This window comes from Micromys minutus, assembly GCF_963924665.1.
Source record: "Micromys minutus genome assembly, chromosome: 6".
NCBI classification, from domain to species: Eukaryota; Metazoa; Chordata; class Mammalia; order Rodentia; family Muridae; genus Micromys; species Micromys minutus.
Window position 1 is genome coordinate 48,672,197 of NC_137975.1, and position 20,181 is coordinate 48,692,377.

At 44.1% G+C, this 20,181-nt stretch overlaps 1 protein-coding gene across 1 annotated transcript in view; it reads left to right on the forward strand.

The window, feature by feature from the left end:
* Positions 1-20,181, forward strand: part of RSU1 (Ras suppressor protein 1) — a 185,934-nt gene that overhangs the window by 16,467 nt on the left and 149,286 nt on the right. The window contains exon 3 of the mRNA XM_080918620.1: positions 10,458-10,508. Coding sequence (XP_080774746.1) covers positions 10,458-10,508 — 51 coding nt within the window. The remainder of the gene's footprint in view (positions 1-10,457; positions 10,509-20,181) is intronic.

Genomic DNA, 20,181 nt, shown 5'->3' on the forward strand with positions numbered 1-20,181 from the left:
AAGCCACCCTGTGTAACCTGTCCCATTTCTGTTTCAAATTTACAGCCTCTTTTCTTTCCCCTTTATTTTTCAATTACTTAGTTTATGGCACTCTGTTATAAACCATGCAACATGACCGAGACATGGAATCCTTTGGCACTATTATTCTGTGACTGTTTTGTTGCTTTTTCACTGTGCTCAACACCACGACCAAATGCAACGTGGACAGGAAGGGATTATTTATTCCTACAGGTTATATTCCATCTTGGAGGGAAGCCAAGGCAGTAATTGCAGGCAGGGGCCGGAAGCAGAAGACATAGAGGAATGCTGCTTACCGGCTCATGTACAGCTAACTCTCGTATACAGCTCATACCCAGCTGTCTGGGGATGGTGTTGCCCAAGGTAAGCTGGGCCCTCCAGCATTAATTAGGAATCAAGACAAAGCCCTACCGACATGCTCACAGCCGAGCTGATGAAGGCAGTTCCTAACCTGTGGTTCCTTTTTCCCAGGAGACTCTACTTTGAGCCAAGTTGACTATAAGAACTAAGCAGCAAAGTAATTGTAGTTTCTAAAAATGCATGTTTATGTTATAAAAATATAACAGTTTGTTCTAAAAACAAGTTAGTTGAGGCAAATAAGCAACACTAAGGAAAAAGAACCCAAGGAGGACATAAGAGGTGGGGAGGCAGATATGGAATTACACCGACTCTGGTTCTTGAACTTTTTTCTAACTGAACCTTTTTTTAGGCATTTCTCTTTTCTCCTTTATCTGTATATTAGTCAGGGTTCTCCAAAAAGGTGGAAATGATTAGTTTTATACAGACATGTGCAGACTTAGGATTCGATTTAGTGTGAATGTCATCGCATGAAGTTGTGGAAGACACATGGTCAGCCATCCGCAGGTTGGAAAACTAGAAACATTGGTGGTATTATCAGCCTAAGACCAAAGGGCTGAGAACCAGAGAAAGGGGAGTGGTTGTTGACATAGTCCCGGAGAATGAAGGCTCAGCAGCCAGAAGCTGTCATGAGCAAGGGAGCAAGGTGCATCTTTTCTGGATGGCAGCAATGGAAGAGGAGACTGTCCCCCTTCCTCTCCGTCCTTCCGCTCAGACCCGGAACAAGCCAGATGTTATTTGAGGTCCTAGAAAGCTCTCAGTGACCTCATCATGGAGTTTTCTCTGCTCCAGGAGCAGAAAGAAGTGTCATGTTTCCACTTAGTTATCTTTGGTAATAATCTGTGTTCTTATTGAATGAAATCATGATAACCATAGTAGACAGACCCTTGATACTAAGTGGTAACTAAGTATTTTTTTTTTTTTTTTTTTTTTTTTTTTTGTTTGTTTGCTTGCCTTAAGCTTACCAGTAAGGAGTTTGTAAACTTGCATAATAATTAGCTATGAAATGAAGAAAAGTTTTCATACCATACCGATTTGCATTAAAAGTTTTAGATTATAACCAAAATCCAAAATAAATATTTTTCGTTTTGATTCTGAGTGCATTGATGAGTACGTTTGTGCTGTCTCAGTACTGGCCATTTCGTTGTCTGTTTCATTTTAGTGTATTGTCAGAACCTGCATACTTGAGAAGGGCGGGGTCTGTATTCTGCCACTAGAGAGTAAATAACTTCAGCCCTGGTTGAATGATTGCATTTTAATCTCACATCACAGATGTAAAACTCAAGTTGGTGAGCACTGGTGTGGACAACCAGTCAGTACCCGCAGTCTTGTGGCATCTTTGAATCAAAGGTACTTATGGCTGTCACAGTCTTCACCTCACTGGGCACCAAAATGGAAAAGGTTATTGGGATAGTCTTCTCTGCAAAGTTCAGATCAGCCCTTCTTTAATAGTTTACACCCTTGGTTGTATTTGTGTTAGCATAATAGTCTCTGTGTTTGTCTGCAAATGATACTGCTGTTCCCGTAGAACTGTTCAGCATTTGAGCAGTGTCCCTTGTTGTAAAACAAGGTAACCATGTTGACTATTCATGGAGGTAAGCTGCTGGCCCATCATATTCCATTTTATACCATAAGAGCCACCAAGATCCAGGAAGCCATTTGTGTTCTGATGATAACAACGTCTCTCAGTTTACTTTTGCCATAGCACACGGTCTCCCGGATGAACAGAATTATAGGGATTTTCACTGGAGAGCCAATAAAGGCCAGTTTTTTCCAGTGACAGAATTTTCGACCACTTCAAGTTCAGTGCCACTTTGTGTGTTTACAAGCTTTGAATTCTTTTCTATCGATGTAAATGCCATTCAGTGAAGCTTGACCTCTCCTCCCATCTGTAAAGTGTCCCCAGAGGCATCACTTACTTCCTAGGTTTCCAGGAGAAAGCCTTGGAGACAGTTCTTAGTGTGCCCCATCGTTATGATATGTGGGGCTACTTTGGAAATACCTCTACAGCATCCTCATAAGTACAGTGGCTTTTTTCCTGCTGATGCTTTTGTTCTCCAGTTGTCTGTTTTATGCAGAAGAAGGATGAAAAGCACAGACCCTGGTTCAAACAATAGCTGCTTTCTGGTGTGTCTGGAAATGCTAATTCTATTTTCAAGATTTTAGTTGTGCGTGTCTGGGGTGGGAGGGTCATGCACATGTACTTGTTTACTGTATGCATGCACATATATGTAAGTACATAGGAGAACAGAGGCTGATGCAGGAGACTTCATACCACTTGCTGCCTATTCTTTGAGACAGTGCTTCTCACCGAAGCTGGGGCTCACTGATTGGTGAAAACCAGGGTTCTGCCTATCTCTAGCCCACCTGCACCATCACAGTTACAGACCCATATCATGTAGAAGTTAGGGTGCACACATGTAGATGTAGGAGTTCTTGTGCTTGTGTGGTAAGCACTTTAGCAGCTGAGCCATCTCTCCAGCCCCCTTCCCAGGAGTTTTTAGTTAGGGTTTGTTTCCCTGGATTTGCAGCATTGAAATCCTGGCTGAGCTCCTCCTGGTCTGAACCTTCTCCACATTGCATCTCCACACTCATAGACTCTGCTTGATTCCATAGCCTCCGTTTCCCCATGTGCCTCCGAGCCAACTCCACTACATAGTGTCAAAAGCATACGCTTACCCCAGCCCCAGCCCCACCCCACAGGGTTTCTCTGTATTGCTCTTGCTGACCTGGCACTCACTTTGCACACCAGACTGGCCTGAACTCCAGTTCACCTGCCTCTGCCGGGAATAAAAGGTGTGCACCGTCACCCTTATGTGTGATCTCTTGATGTGTCACCCTACAATGAGGAACACCCTTTGATCATCTTATCTTTTCAGGTCTCCTTTCTCTCTGACCCTCTTAAACCAGCATCTGAACGTAAGGCTGTGTGCTTTCTATGGCTAAGTCGGCGACCATTCTAGGGCAGCAGATGCCAACTGAGATCATCTCCGGCTAAGCAGGATGGGCAGTCGGTGCCAGTTCTAAGAAGCTGTAAGTGAACCTGTGAAGTAGAGATGATTGGCTGGTGTTGTTAGTGTGGCCAGTCAGTGAGTACCTGCCTAAAATGATCCCTGAATGTCTTCTCCATGAAATTATCGAACCAACCAACTCTTTGGCCTTTCCCAGCCCATTCCCTTCTTGGTTATAAAGTAAACAGTTGACACTTGCAGTGCAATCAGCGTTTCCTGTCCCTCCCTTCCCACAAATGCTTCCCACCTCGTCATTTTTCCCCTCCCCCATTTGTTTGTTTTGATCTGATACCATGTCTCATTGCTCATCCAGCTGGCGTTCTTCTGGTTCTTTTTCCATATAGGATCTCACTACGTGTTCCATGGAGCTCACTGTGTAGCCCAGGCTGGCCCAAAACTTATCATATGTCTGTCTCCACTCTCGATATTTGAATGGCAAGGACTATCATAAACTTCCACATCCTTGCAGAGATGGGGATTTGGAAACCTGACTGGGAAGAGATAACACACGGGCAGAAAAGCTGGGATGGGGTGGGCGGGGCTCTCTGATGGAAAAGTGGCGGCATGCTGGCCATATATGGTTATATACATATAAGTATATATATATATATATATATATATATATGTACAAGCTGATCTTTAGGCTGTAAACATCCAGGGGCTGACTTTCTGCACACACTTATTAACATGCACATTGGGACTAGAGGAAGGCTTTTCCATCTATCTATCCTTGGAGTCCCTCACAGGGATGGCTCTGTCACTCCCATATGGCCGAGGCAAGAGTCCTTGTCATGGCAGTGCGCATGCCAAATACGGCAGTGCATGTGTTCAACGCTGTACATGCGCTCAGGTCTTCCCACACTCGCTCCAGGACCCACCCCTGAACACCGCTTAGAGAGTCTGAAAGAATAGTGGAGGAGCTGAAACGCATAACTCGTGGCATATTTCCATTAACTTAGTTGAGTTTTGATAGGGACTCTGCAAACACTGGGGCAATCCTGCTTGAATACCACTTTGGGAGGTTTGCCAGCAATTTGCTCCCAGTGTTCTGGTGGAACTTTTGAATAGCAGAGCCCACCCTTAGGGGTGTTACTAACATGGTAGAGAACCTTCCCGGGTGTGATTATGGTCAACGTGGCACCAGGAGCAGGTCAGGGCACGCAGTCTGTTTCTATTTCTTTGGCATGTTTGACGGGTGGCTTTTGTAGTCTGAAATAACCTGTTCTATTGTGGTAAATCTTTTCTTCTCTTTTAGCCACACAGTTGTCATAGGAAAGTCACAATGAACCCACCTTTCCCAAGTGGTAGGGAGTGGCCGGTTGTATAAATACATCCCTGTCACAGGGTCTGTTCCTGTCACAGGCTTGGCGGGTTTCTCTTGATCCCATCCAACCTAACTGCCTTCCCCGCAGACACAGCCTTCAGCCCTTTGTTGCCCTAAAGATTTTCCTCAAAGCTCTTTTATGAAGTTTTTCTTTCCTGCTCTAATTTCTCTCTGTCTCACCTGCTTTGGCTTGGAGCCCTATAACAATAGTGAGAAAGGAAAAAAAAAAAAAAAACATTCTACCAGTGTGGTCAAGGGGAACAGCAACTTAGGATCACAGAAACAGCTCGACTTGCCAGCTCTGGCGTTCCCTTTTCTGCTAAGTGCTAGTTGGAAGAACAGGGTGAAATGATTGACAAGAGTTGGCTTCTCCCAATTAAATCTGTCACCGTCAACTACTCCCATCGTTAAAAAGAACAGAATTTTTCCCCCTCCTAATTAGTTACTTGTTGATATCTTAGGCAAGATTAAGGCAGAAGGAGAGAGGAAACTTATCAATTTTCCTTTGTAATCAGAATTGATTCCTGTGACATTCAGATGTCACTGTGAGAGACCGCTATTTATCTGCCAGATTTTGTTTGCTCTTTCTTGGTTGTAAAACAGCTCTGCTTTTTTTTTTTTTTTTTTTTTTTTTGCTAATTAGTGGTTGCCTTTATTTGTGTAATTTGTGTATTTCCTAGCCTGTCCTACAGGAGGCAGTGCTGTGTACTAAATGCCCCTGAGTAGGGTAGATCCTGTATGGATTCTAAGAAGCATCTTGACAGAGGACTGACTCCCCTCTTCCTTCTTCTCGGGGAGCCGTGATATGATGGTGGACTCCCAATAGTCATCTAGTCATGAGGCATCGTGACGTATCTGATGGTAGTTTGGATTTTTAAAATAAATATTAAGCCATAGACTGTATGTGTCAAATTCCTCACAGTTCCGAAAGCTGAAATATTGGAGGCGTCAGGCGCCAACAGATTAGGGGCCTGGTGAGATCTCCTCTCCTGGCTTCTAGGTGGCCACAATCTTCTCTTGTCCTCACTGGCTGGAGATGGCAGCAGGGGTGTGAAGAAGCCCCTATCTATCTGTCTTGTGTCTCTTTGTCTAAGGATACCCCTCCCACTCATGGAAGCTTCCTCTTCATGGCCTAATTGCTGAAGGCCCCACCTCGAAATACTTTTAAGGATTACTACTTCAACGCATGCATATAAAAGACAGACATCTAGCCCTTAGAAGGTGGGGACTAATCTTAGGCACCCAAGGGACCTCCAGACTGCATCTGTGTTTGCTAGAGAGGCTCCTGCCCAGTGTAATCCCTGCTGTTTGTTATTTTCTCTCACATGGATTCGTCTGTGAGACCTGTTTGGTACGAGGGAGTTTTTGGAGATTTTTATCATGTCAGACTTCTCCACCGCTGAAACGAGGATAGTATTATCTAGAAGACAAGAAAATCTGAACTCTTACCAGGAAAAATGGGTGAGGTTTTCCACAGCATCTGTGATCCCAGGAGTCAGTCATGTGGGGGGCCTCCATGATAATTCTTTGTAAACACTAAAGAGAGCTCTGGGTTACCTTGATCTCTTTCCTCCCCTCGAATTCTTTCTTAGAACCGACCATTATGAACAGAAACATTGAGGGGTGACCAAGGGTGGAACGCAGCAGGGGGCTATGATAACAATCTTACAGTGTGGGGTCCTTTAACCCACACAGTAAGAAGGCATCTGGTAGCCAGCGGCCGGGCACAGGTCAGCATCTGAGTCCAATGAGGAGGGATCCAGGCTGAGAGGAGGGGTTCGAGAAGAAGGTTATTGTCACAGAGATGTACATATCCTGTCCATAGAGCCTGTTTCCCATCAGCCCTTAATAAAGATTTAAGCTATATGACTCAGCAGGAGAAAGCAAGCATAAACAATCACTGTATCTTCAGTCTGAACTGACCCAGGACAGCTATCCAGGGAGTCTTGTTGATTGTATAGGACATAATTATTTTCTTTTTTTTTAAATTGGATATTCTCTGTATTTACATTTCAAATGTTATCCCCCTCCCCCACTCATATCTCCTTCCACCTCCACTAGCTTCCAGGAAGGTGCTCCCTCTCCCAACCACACTCTCCACCTCAGCGCCTTGGCATTCCCCTACACTGGGAAAATGCACCTTCACTGGACCAAAGGCCTCTCCTCCCAATGATTCCAGACAATACTTTCCTTTGCTACATATGTAACTGCAGCCATGGGTCTCTTCATGTGTGCTCACTGGCTGGTATTTTAGTCCCTGGGAGTTCTGGTGGGGGTGGTTGGACATAATTATGTTCATGTTGTAAATCATCAAGAGGTGTGAGAGAGGAGTTTTAGTTCCAGGAGCACAAACCTGGGTTAGGGAGTTCAGTACCTTTCATGTCATGGTCATGGGCAACCTTAACTCTGGAGCTATAGATCTGTGCTCCAGTGTTCCAGGGACATTTTCAGTGAGTTAGACCATTGCTCTCTACTAAATACTTGTAAATACTATGTAAATCACACAGAAAGTTTTGGATTTTTCTCATGGTCATGATTGTTCGAGCGAACATTGCCTACAGCCATTAGCAGACTGTCTTATGAGAGGGGAATTGCCTCAGTTGGGAACTGAAAAAAACAACAAATTTTAAACTGGGAGAACAGAGCATGTGTATGTTTCATACACCCTCCCTTCTCTGCCGGGTCCAGCATGACTGCGTAAGGGGCGGTGTGACATTGTTCTGCCCCAGAGGAATCTTCAGGCCACCATGACCCCCATGTGTGCTGATGGGTGCTGTTGCTGTGAAGTTGATCTGCTGTCTTCCCTACTCTCCTTCCGATCTTTCTTCCTGGGGACTAAACTCCCCCATTACCAAAGTAAATGAAAGAGATGCAGTTCTCGGGAATGAGGAATGGAGACTGTATTGAGGCTGTGGAGGACAAGGAACAGGCCTTTCACTTGGCCTTCAGGGTCATGTCAAAGGATCTCGACAATATAATCTCAAGAGCCATAAAAGCCTACATGGTCATTTTTGGAAATGGTTTGTTGCCAGACTTGGCCTTGATTTTGGAATCATGAGAAGCACTTGTACCCTCCAGTCCAATGACTGCTGCATTGGTTAGCCAGGGTGGACGTGGGGCCACCAAGGACAGTTAGGGTGGTCTCAGGAAGAGAGGGTATGGATGAATAAATAGGACCTTGTGTATGATTTAGGAATGAAGAGTACACAAGGCCATGGAATTGCTTAGATAAGGAAATGAAGCTTAGAGACTTCAAAGATGATGTAGAAGCACATAAAAGTTAGTTCTCTGCTTTTCTCTCGGATTGAAGCATTGGAGATAATGTCTGGAAAGATATTAGGGAGCTAACTGTTTTACTTACATGCATTCTTAGTAGCCTCTATTCTTCCATGGGAGTAGTTACTAAAGACTGCTGTCTGCTGTCCCAGAAAACCGGAAGAGTCGTGGCCAGCTGCCCATAAACAGGCTGTGGAAACCTATAAGGAAACGCGCTTTTGCTTTGTGCTGGTTTCTGCTCTAAACTAACGGGGGCTGGGACTATTGATCGGGGATTCACAGAGACTGTGTAAATTTAAGAACTTTTGATAATCATTAACAATGACCAAAGCCTAACCGCTGTAGCTTTAGTAAACACAAGGCTGGGTTCGGGCTCTCTGGGAGGGAGACGGCAAGAGCACAAGGAGAGAGAAAAGGATGAGAAGGAAGAAGGAATTACGCTGAAGAATTAAGCTGTTAGGCTTAAATGAAGCATAAAGGATACTGAAAATTGTCAGGGAACAGGGAGAGCACCTGGACCACCAGCCTGCATCCGCTCCTTGACTCAGAGTCATTGAATCAGCGCTGTTGCCATTCCTGCCTTTCTCAGGACCCACCTTATGCTGAGGCAGGACCGCAGTACTCCCCTGAATGCATACTAGTTAGGAAGGATTCACCCACAGCGGGACTGCGTGCTCACCATTTGATCCCTTGCATCAGTACATTGTCACCTAGGCTGCAGCGTGAACATGCTAGTTCCATGCTCTTGTCACAGAAGCATAGCCAAACTAAGGAGGATCAATGGATGGGATCCTGGCAGGGGTACTGTGCCAGCAGTGGCTTTGCCTTGTTACCTGATGTGTGATACTTACAAAATCATCAAGTTCCTTTTGGCTCACAGTCCTGGACACTCAAGTCCAAGACTGGGCAGACACTTCAGTCTGGCTGTCTTGTAAGGTTCTACATTAGGGTGGAAGCATGTGTTACAGTAAACACCCTTTCCCAATGCCAGGAACTAAAGGCAGCGAGATAGGGGAGGTAATGGGGGGGGGGGCAGTTCCACAGCTCCCTTCTTATACTCATCCCCTTGACCTCAGGAAGGTCTAGAGCAGACCCTCACACTGCTGTCCTGGGAACAGTGGAAACAATGCCATTAACACATGGGTCTTTGGGAAAAGGAGGTAGGTATGGGCTTGAGAGATGCCTATCTGAACCATACCAAGGACACAATGCAAAATGAACTGGCCTGTGATTCTTCAGTTACCAAGATTGTGGAGTTCAAGGACAAGAGATCCTCTGAGATTAAAGGGTTGGCAGGGCCATGACTGTGGATTTGTAATGAGATCCTTTCTTGTAAAGAAATGGTCTGTTTATTGGATGGGGGCTCAAATTTCATTTGGCCATGATAGGTAAGATTAACTTTTCGGTTTTGATGGTCATGTAGTACTTTGCCTTACCCCAGTATTCCCTAAAGTTTAGAGGGTGCCAACTTGGTCTCAGTAAACCAGACTAGGATGGTTTGCCCGTGTTTGTATTTTGAACTTTTCCATAATTATACTGTAATGAAAACAGACCGTAAGACATCAGAGCAAAGGGCACTGCTTCAGGGCAGTGTGTACTCTCTGTCTTTGCAGCCCACTGGGATCTGTTCTTATTATCCCTTTAAACAAGAATTTCAATGGCATTAAAAGAATAGGCTTAGAGGCAGAGCATTAGAAGATTTCAATTGGTTTCTTTATAAATACAAGTTTAGACCTCTGAGTGTCCTGCAGAGTTTCAGAACGTGAAGTGGAGCATGGCAAGTTAATTTCCCCCTTTCCCTCACTGTTTGCAATGTTACACTCAGTTCATTCTATTCCTTTATACTTAGGTAACTATTATAATCATGGGGAAACATAGATTATCAGAAGGCTGAAAAACGGGCAAGCAGTTAGCATTCCAAGTCAGTTCTTCCACACGTCAACTAAACCATGTTTAGAGGAGGTTGGGACAGGGTTTACCTCTGAGCTGGCAACAATGTGTAGAGCAATTCCAGGATGGAGGATGGAGGTGTGGCTACACACTGCTGGTCTGCTGATACCAGTTTGATATGAAGGTCTTTTTCAGCTTAGGCAATGCCTCCAGTTTCTCTGAAGTCTTGGATGGTTCTGCTAAGATTCACTGTATTGAGATGGATGGTGTTAGACCAGCTGACCCGGTGGTCATGTGAGGCTAAGTGGTCCTTGCAATGTTTGATCCTGTGACACGAGTCTCATTAGCTTCAACTTGCCATGCTAATTGCATGATCGAAGGCATGACATGTTCATGCTAATTACATGATCGAAGGCATGACTTGTTCATTTTGTTTAACACTCAGCAGACAGTTTGCATGAGTCCTAGCTTGGGTTTTGAGAGGCACCATCTCAGCCTTTGAAAATAATGTTGCAGCCTACCCAGAAGAGAAGGATTGTAAACATTGCTAACCGTTTGTTTGTTTCTTTTTTTTTTTCCAGTCTCCTTAGCCCATATCACACAACTGGTGCTCAGCCACAACAAGCTAACGAGTAAGTCAATTTTCTTTTTTGTTGCCTTCCTTCTGATTCTGTTATTTCCAGTAGAGAAAGTAATAATAAATGACCATTTGAGAAAAAAATTAAAATTTATTTAGGTGACTACTAAGATATGCATGTTCCCCCACTCTTCTTACAGAGCTCTTTCTGTCCTGTGTCTGCTGGTAGTTTCACTTTTCAGTGTGTTTTCAATGGGGTTCTAAGTTCTGTGGTGACAGGCAATGTCTCTCTAACCAGTGGTTATCATTTCATGAGGAAACTGTTGAGCCTGTGGCAGTAAATAACTGGAGCCCCAGCTACTCAGAAGGCGGAGGCAAGAGAATATCTTCAACCCAGCTGTTCATGTCCAGCCAAGGGCAAAATATTGGGTCTTCCCAACTCTCAATGACAAAACAAAAGTATACTAGAATAAAAGTCTTTGTTCTCACCATGTGCTTTTTATCCCTGCTTTATAGATGGAGAAAACCTAACAAGATTGTATAAATTGAATATATTTTTCTCATTTTTGGAGACTGGTTCCCGGGTCCCTTTTGTAGGATTCTCTTGGGTATCAGCGCTGTTTTAGAGTGGCCCCAAGGCAGTAGAATTGATTTCTGTTTAAAAGGAATATCTCGGATGAGTGATGGACCATTTTCTTCTTGGCGTTAAGGCTTTAAAGATTTTAATGACAGGGACCCACTCTCCTTTCTCATTCCTAATTGACTGTCATTTCTTCCCACTTGCCATATCTCCTGCAGACTTGAATGATTTCCTAATCATGTGGCAAGCATTTGTTAGGGGGCTTTCTGAGTCCAGTGAAGTTGAGCGGAGTGTCATGTTGAGGGATTTGTGTTGTGAATTTATGTGTGCGTGTGCGCTGTGCAGAGCTTGAGGCCATGTCACCGAGCTGTTGATTATTGAGAATTAAGAGTGACAGAGAAGGAGAGCCCCTCGTGTGCTACAAACAGGCTGATTAGCTCATTTTTAGGCAAAGCGCACGTTGGCGAGGAAATGCAGAACGCCATCACTGCGGTGCTTAAGTGGCGCTGACCTCCACGTCACACACACTCTCTGTATTAACCGGGCATGTGCAGGTTGCGTTGTTATAGCGCCTGTTCTTACCGCCCCTGGTGACCGTAATTCCAGGTCAGAGGAGCTTTGCAATTTGTCCTGAAAGGTACAATACCACGTAATCCCAAAACTTCTTAAGACCCTGATCAGAAATTCTCCACACTCCACATTGGCAGGTCTTCCTTCTGTGTCCACTTCTGTTTATGCAAGACCATCGGATGTGTTGCATTCTTATAGATCATTCATTGATCTAATCTTTTGAAAAGCATCCCGATAGCCATTGTTTGTCTCCTTTAACATGTCTGCAGAGACCGGAGCCGTAGGAATAGATGGAGCATTCTCTTTCTCCAAGCCATAAGATCTCAGATACATGAGAGAAGTAAATGTGGTAAACTGTGCTTCCAGTTGAACAGACTGACCACGGAAGAACCCAAACTTCTCTCTCCTCCCACCCCTGCCCCATTTGCTTTGTCTCCTCACATTTGAGATACTCTTGACCTAACCCAGTAAACGTTAATTAATCGTCTTGGTAGATTCTCTTTCAAGCCCGTCCTGCAGTGTCAGTGACACCTGATCTGTTCCACTAAGGTCAAATTAGCATCTTTTACTATTTTTCTGGCATTTAAACGAATGACTTAGCTGCGGTTTTTCAAGTGTTTATAGTAAATATGTCCATTTGATGGCCATATAAATATGCATTAAGTGTTCATGGCTGAGCCCACCCCCTGTCACTTTTTATTCTAATGAGTGTCTTTCACTTTCTGTTGTTTGTTTAATGGGGACTGGCTGACAAGGCTACATTAAAACCACTGGGATTCAAAAGATAAACCCCTCTGCACTGCTTACTTTTATCTTGTGAAAGTACTTGTGTTTTTCTTTTCAAGCACAATGCCAATTACACCTCTCTCTGACATTTCTGCTTGCATGGTTATGGAAGGAATGATCAGCTTACTCAGACTGGGACCTTGGTTGGGGCCACAGCATTTGCTGCTGAGCTCACATCTGCTCACTGTAGCAGTATCTTGACAGCCCTTTTACATCAACAGATCCATGTGGGGCAATATAATACAAGTGTGGTTATGAATGCCCTAAGGTGGCCTTTATCATCCCAAGGTCCAGTATTTTTGTGTGCTGAATGTGTGTGTGTGTGTGTGTGTGTGTGTGTGTGTGTGTGTGTGTGTGTGAGTAACTGCATGCATAGACATCAGAGGCCAGGTGTCTTCCCCATGTTTTTTTCTGCTTTACCTTTTGCCCCAGGGTTTCCTACCCAACCTGGAGCTCACCTATTTGCCTAGGCTGGGATCCACATACTGGGATTACAGATGCCTAAACCTCCATACTGTGGATGCGGGGATCTGAACTCAGTTCTTCAGCTTCTGTAGCCAGTGCTTTGCCCACCGATTCATCTGCTCAGCCCTAGAATTTTATTTTAGCGGTTTGCTTTACATAATTCTTTCTTTATGTGGATCTGAATTCGACATCCTTCTAAAGACTATCTATCTATCTATCTATCTATCTATCTATCTATCTATCTATCTATCTATCTATTTATGTATTTATTTGCAGTGCTGGGGATGAAACCCAGAGCTTTGTGCATATGAGGCAAGCATTCTGACACCGTGATTTGCATGCTTAGGTCTAAGCAGAGATGCAAGTCGTCTGTAACTATGAAATGACAGAAATCATAGACCTGAGGTCCCAGATACAGTCATTGGCGATTCATTTTCATCACGAGTAAAGCTTTATGCAGATGTTGGTGGAGTCTGGTAAAGTCGCCAAGGGTATTGATGTCGGCAGCCACTTTCTGGGATGTGCTCCACCCTGGGCTATATTTCAGGAGGTGGCGAAGAGGAAGAAATTGCTCTTCCTCTCCTGTGTTTCCGCTGTGACGGGTACATGAGCTGGGACATTAGGGGTTCTTTCTGGCCCAGTGGGCAGAGTTTCAGAATAAGGAAACTTTAGAAAGTTGCACTTATTTCTTTCTATAGTTCTGGGGTTAAGCCAGGTCTCCATGCTTGCGAGGATAGTGCTGGGCCGCTCCAACCTAATGTTAACCTTTATTCCCCCCTTTTTCTTCTTAACAAGAATCATTTCTATATCTAGTTTATCTGGACAAACTAAAGATTGCTCAAAGGAAGCAGAGAGTTGTTAAAGAAAGCCTGAGAGGAAACACTGGGCTGAGATCAAGTGGGGAACCCTTGGGATGAATAGGTTTCCCAGGGATAAGCTGATGTACAGTCTGCCACCATCTTCCACCTTGTTCTTTCCCAACACACTGGTTCTTAGTGCCCCAAGGAAACGGTGCATTATGTTCTGGAATTTGACCTCTGCTTCATCTGCGTAGTACTGGATTTGCTTTGTCCTGAGGTCTGCTATGCTGTAGTGGCATCTTGATGTTTTAAAGCACGTGTAACTAAGAGAAAGCTGGGATGGAAACCACTCCAGGAATTCATGTTCCTCAGCTGTTTCCGGTCTCCTGCCTGTGTTAGCTCCCCATCAGCTTCCTTTTACTTCTCTAGGTGTGGTGGACAGGGGAATGGAGCTTTGGCTGTTCCTTTTTAGTCAAAATTAGCATTCTCTCCCCTCCCCCTCTTCTCCTCCTCTCTCCCTCTCTTCCTGCCCCCTCCTTCCCTCCCCCTTCTCCCCCCCACCCCCTCGCCATCTCTCCCCCCACTCTCTCTGTATGTGTGTGTCCCCAAATTATTTATTTGAGGTTGGAAATATTGTCTTATCCTTTTGTGTCTCACAAACGTACTCAAAGCCTGTTGCATATGAAATAGGCGCTGGTGTACTAAGAGCAGTTGAGGAGTAGATTGGTCAGGTGATGGAGTACTAGTCCTCGGCAGTTTGGGAGGTGTAGCCAAAGACCTGCCTGCTGGGACAGATCCAGTAAGAAGAGACACTGATGTTTATGATAGGTGTCTGTCCTTCAATACCTTGGCTGTGACTTTCAGAACACCAATCTTTGTGAGTGCTGGCTGAGGTCCCAGTTTGCCTCATTTCTTTGGGAGACAGTCATTTTAGGGCTTGGCCACCAGAGGCCACTGTTGAGACACACATTTGATACTGGTACCCTCAGGTCTGGTACATAAGATTGAAAAACAAGTTTGTGCTGTCAGAAGAAATGTTTCTGGCAGCTCTCTGGATTGGCTTCCTACCACAGGGCATGTTGCTGGTGCCATTTAACATAGAGAGGTTTTGTCACATTTACAATAGGTCTTTATCAGAAGAGGTACTTGGTTTTTTCTGTTTGGTTGTTAAAACTGAAGTATATATTCAGTTTGACATACCGTTCCCCCCTACTCCCTCCCCACCCCGTGCTGCTTTCTTGAATTAGGAAAGATTCTTCTTTCCCCAGTATGTCTAAACAGAAGGGATGTATTGCTTTCTGTGTTGGGTGTATTTGCAATTTTTCTATAGCGGGATGTACCCACATCTGCGATCAGGTGTTAATTTATAAATAGCCATTAGAGTTGGGAAATATTCATATTGCTTACATTCGTACTGACGTTTGTACTAATAAATGGCATTGTGTACAGAAGAATGCTTTTCGTTACGATATGGGTTACCTTCAACATGACTGAGGAAAATCTCTAAGCATTCCTTTTCAACATGAAACTTTTCTTAATTTTGAAAAGTGATCCTGTACAAACATCTGTTTGAGGATACTGCAAACAGCTTAAATCAAACAACAGCATCTCTCACTGTACGGCATCTACAGGTCAAGCATGGAGCCCCCATCAGTTTGAGCAGCAAACACAGATTACAGTTCCTGACTTTATCATAGGGCAGTTCTCTGTTTCAGGCAGTGGTCCTCAAGTGTGTGTCACTGAATGTGAAATGTGATTGGATGCTTTGAACTGTTAACTGTCATGTGGGACTTTTCCTGAGGTATTTCCAGTTATAGCTGCAGTTTTGGGTCTTAGCTGTGGGCTGCATCTTGCCATTTACTGTATTGGGAATGGCTAGGCAGTAAACCCGAGTGTTATGGACCAAATATGAGTTTCAGAAAAGCGTTTTCCCATTCGCAATAGTTTAGCCATGAACTTAAAATCATAGTGAACAAGAAAATGCTGGAATATGTCCTTTAGCAATTTCAACTTTTTGTTTGTTTTTAATCAAGGGCAGTGTTCTGAGTCCATAAAGAGTTAAGGCAGAGTTCTTAAATTTTATTATGAATATGAACCACAAGTGTCACTGTAAGTGAACTGGGCAGGCTAAAGATTAAAAAATATACAGCATTCTGAAATGTCCGGGTCCAGCTGTAGAGGAGAGGATGGAACAGATTTTAAAACTGAGATAAATCGAAAACCTTTCCTAAGGCCATCATGGATTGCTGGGATGAGAGAGAAATATTAACTGTCCCAATTCATAAAAATGACCTTCAGCGCTCTCCCAAGACCTTGCTGTTCCTAGGTCTGCAGTTCGCACCCTTTCATATCTCATCTGTCATCCAGCTTGCAAAAGATTTCCACTCCTGAGCCTGGGTGAAATTAAAGTGCAAGGGGGATATGCAAAATAAATCTCTCGTGCCATGAATTTATCTCGTGACAATATCAAAACAACTTGCTGTTTGCATCTTAACAGAGCACAATGTATTTATAACACAGAGGCTTTGATCAATAGCTTATTTTTTTAATTAGTGCACATTTATCAGCTTGTTACTGTGCCATCGTTTGAGAGATTGGAGCTGAAAAAGTATGCACAGAGTATTTTTTGAGCCTGACAGCTATTAATTAAACAATATCTCTCTCTTGGTCCCTGTCGTCAGGTTACCTTGAAGAACTGCCGGCAGTTGACCGAGCGTTTCTATTTTGGGCTTTAGTAAGCAGACATGTGAGGTCATCATGTGTGAGAGTGAACCAGCCCCAGGCCGGGCCACAGGCCGTGGGTGCAGTCAAAGGAGATTGTCTTTCGCGAACATCACCCTCAGCTAACGGACCATGTTCCTTGTAGTCTGCTAGCCTCTGGCTCTCGTGACATCTCAGCCTCTGCTGACAGCCCTGGTTCCTTTTGGTCCCTTGGCTGCATGTCCCACCACCTAAAATGTGGCTACTTTAGAATCCTTTTTCTTGAGACCTGATCCAAGCTAAGGAGGAAGCTCCCTGAGGTACAGCATGCTAGTTCTCCAGGGGTATAGTTAAACAGGAGAGCATCGGTCACCCTGGCTTGAGAGATGTAGACAGGCTGTGAGGAGAGTTAGGTGGGGTGGATGAGCCTGTTACCTTCCAAATCATCTTCCTCTTTCTATCTGAGGGGCTGATTCTGAAGGGGTTTTCTTTTCACTTACAGTTCAATGCCTGTCAAACAGAAGTGACTTAATAGCAAAATAGAACATGCATGTAGTGCTGCCTAGTGCTGTAGGATGAGCCAGCCAAGGTGAAACTGAGCACAACAGAAAACACACACACACACACACACACACGAGACAGAGAGAGAATGAGAGAGAGAGAAGAAGAAGAAGAAGAAGAAGAAGAAGAAGAAGAAGAAGAAGAAGAAGAAGAAGAAGAAGAAGAAGAAGAAGAAGAAGAAGAAGAAGGGTAGGAGATAGGGAGGGAGAGAGGGAAGAAGGGAGGAAGAGAGGGAAGGAGGGAGAGGGAGCGAGACAAAGATGTGACAAAGACTAGGATGTGCATTGTACAGGTGTGTGCATTTTAAAATATACGGTGTTACTTATTATTAAATTATTGAACTTTGTTGTTGTTTTAAGAATCAAAGTGGAACTGAGTGTAATCCCTGCAGAAGTCCACATGGTGCTGGTGGTGTTACTGTGTCCTGCTCTGCTCACACACCAGTTCTTTCAGCCCATGCATCTCAGGTTTGGAAACCCCAGGGCTGGAGGAAAGGCAGTGGTGGCAAATTCACAGTGCAGATAGACTTGATGCTGTTTCTTGAAGAAAGTTCCTCAGAACTGTGGAGAGATGATCTTCTAAATGTATGAGAAACAGGTATAAAAAGTGTCAATAGGCACCACCTGATTTATTAGCATGAATTTACATTTAAAATAAGGATCTGTAATCTTTTAGCCCACCACTAGTCTTGAGTGGAATGTGGTTATACATATATACATATATATTAATTTTTAAGTAATAAAATTCTTGTGAATACTTTCCTATTCTCTGTCACTCAGCCCAGTGGACAGACTTGTCCTGATATAATTAATTACCAGTTGGCAGATTTTTGACCTTGTAGTCAGTCTGAACTGTCTTTTGTTTGATCTTTAAAGTTTTTTATTTTCAGTAGCCTTTCTCCTCGACTGCATATTCCTTCTATTCATGTCACCGTTTTCGTCGCTGATGTTCTGGCTCCTCTGCTGTCCTTCGTAAAGCTCAGATGAACTCCCATGGTTTCCAAAAGTCCTCTTCTCCCTGAGAATGAACCATGACCGTGTAGCATGTAAAACAGAAGGCTCCCCACAGTCCATGGGTTGTGAAGGACAGCACCCCACCTATGAAGTTAATTGGGAAGTAAGCAGGGCAAGAGATAGCATTCCTCACACCGTACCTTCTGTTACATGGAGGAATTACACTTAATGTGATTAAATGATCAGAGTCAGAGGTCCTGCGTCTTCTGCACCCCAAGTCTCTGCGCTCCCATATGCCCTGGCAAGCTTCTCTATGTGATTTATGTGACTTTAACCGTCCCAAGCAAGGGAAACCCAGTGCTCTGTGGACCCGGCACTGCTGTGGCTCTGGATCTTGATTTGTTTCCATTAGATCAGGCAGAATTGCTGAGGCTGGAGGGCAAACCTTCCAGCTTCCACTGGGTTGGTTGTGTGTATCTTCCTGTCTCTGGCCATCTTCCTCACCTCCCCTTTCTTCCCTGCTCACGGAGTTACCCCTTTCCTCAGCCTCTAGAGAAGCAGCCGCACTCAGCCCCCCAGTGGTGATTCTCAGTTGCAAAGACAGAAACAGAGGCAAACTGTTCTGAGCATGGGCTGAAGGTTGGACTTAGGTGTTGTCTGCTTCTTATTGACTAATCACACACGAACATACATGTGTTCATATACTACATTACATTAATCATACTATTACATTATGATGTATTGCATACAATAAAGCACATGCATCAAAGAGGCTAAGCCGAATTTTTTTTGCCCCATGCTTGCTTCCTCTGTTAATGGAGGACCTGTGTCTTTTTAGTTTTGTCTCTTGTTTCTCTTGGTGTTCCCAAACTGGTGAAGTATTTTTTGTAGCAGGTGGTCTGTCCTGCTCCTCCCTTTCACTAGAGGTCACTTTGTCCCCCCCCCCCCCATGCTGTTTCTTCTCCTTTGGATGTTGATTTCTCCCACCCAACTCCCAAAGCAAAGCTATCTGCTGATGTGGGACTGAGTTAGTGGGGTGGGGGACCAGAACCACGTGTGATTAGGAACGTGTTTCCTTTCTGCTAAGTTAATGCAGAATTCGGACACCATCCAGGTTCTGTCTGCTCAGAAGGGACGCCGTTCACGCCCATCGGATCTTTGGGAGTCATGTGTGGCTGTGCAGGCATACTTTCTATAGCTCAGGAACATACATTTTTGCACTTTTGGTCTCATATTACAAAACCCACTTCATTGCTTGCTTGTGCTATTTCCCCCTAAATTTTATATAACTGATTGATCGCTTTGCAGCTGCTGAGAGTGGGAAGACCCCAACTGTGTGTCTGTGTAGTGATTAACTCAGGAGTGTGCGCATGCGTGCGTGTTTTATAAAACGACTTAAGCTGAAGAATCCTAAAGAGGCCCGTGAAATGTGAGCACCTTTGGGTACGCGTGCTCAGCACATGCTTGTTGATTAGCCACGAGTGGAATTACTGTAGTCACCTGTATGTCTAATAATATTTGAGGACATGGAGGCCTTTATTAAGGCCGGGGCTCAGATACTTTGTGAATTTTTATTTTTTACCTTGAGGGACATCTAGAACCTTTTAAATGAAAACTTGCTTCAGTGTTTCATAAACTTTATGTTTTTAAATAACCTGTAACTACTGTAATTCACTGCTTTAATAGCTGCTTTGGAGGAAATCCCATAAAATCTGTGAAGCAGACCATGATTAGTTCAAACTTTAGACTCGTACAGTAATATATAATTACTTCATTATTCACCTTGTGTTTTTGGCCACAAAGCAAAGGTAATTAATCACCATAAGTACAAATGACCTTTTTATTTGCATATAAAATCCCTGGGAACATGATTATGTGAGAGTTAAGATCTCTTTTTTTACATGAGATTGAACAGGCACTGAAGCCTGGCATTCCTGGTTTGCTGTAGAAACCAGCACATGTGTAAAGAGGAGTCTAGGCACTGGTGGGAGTGTGCTCCTGGTCTCTCTAGCTGTGATGGTTAAGGATTGACAGTCTCACACCTTGACTTTCACCAGCAATGTCCCAAGTCCTATTCCAAACAGGTTCTGCGGTGTTGGCTTCATTCGGGCTACAGGCAGACGGTGCCTATCCAGTGTCTGTACCATTTAGTACTGGGTCAGAGAAATGCTAGTTGTTCCTCTTTCTTGAACAGTTGTGTCCCTCCTGTTCTATATCGTGAGAAGCCTTGCTTCTTTTCAAGTATTATCCTGCAGTTGGTAGCATTCTTTCTCTTTGTTGTAGCATTTTCTATTACCTATACTCTTTTCTCTT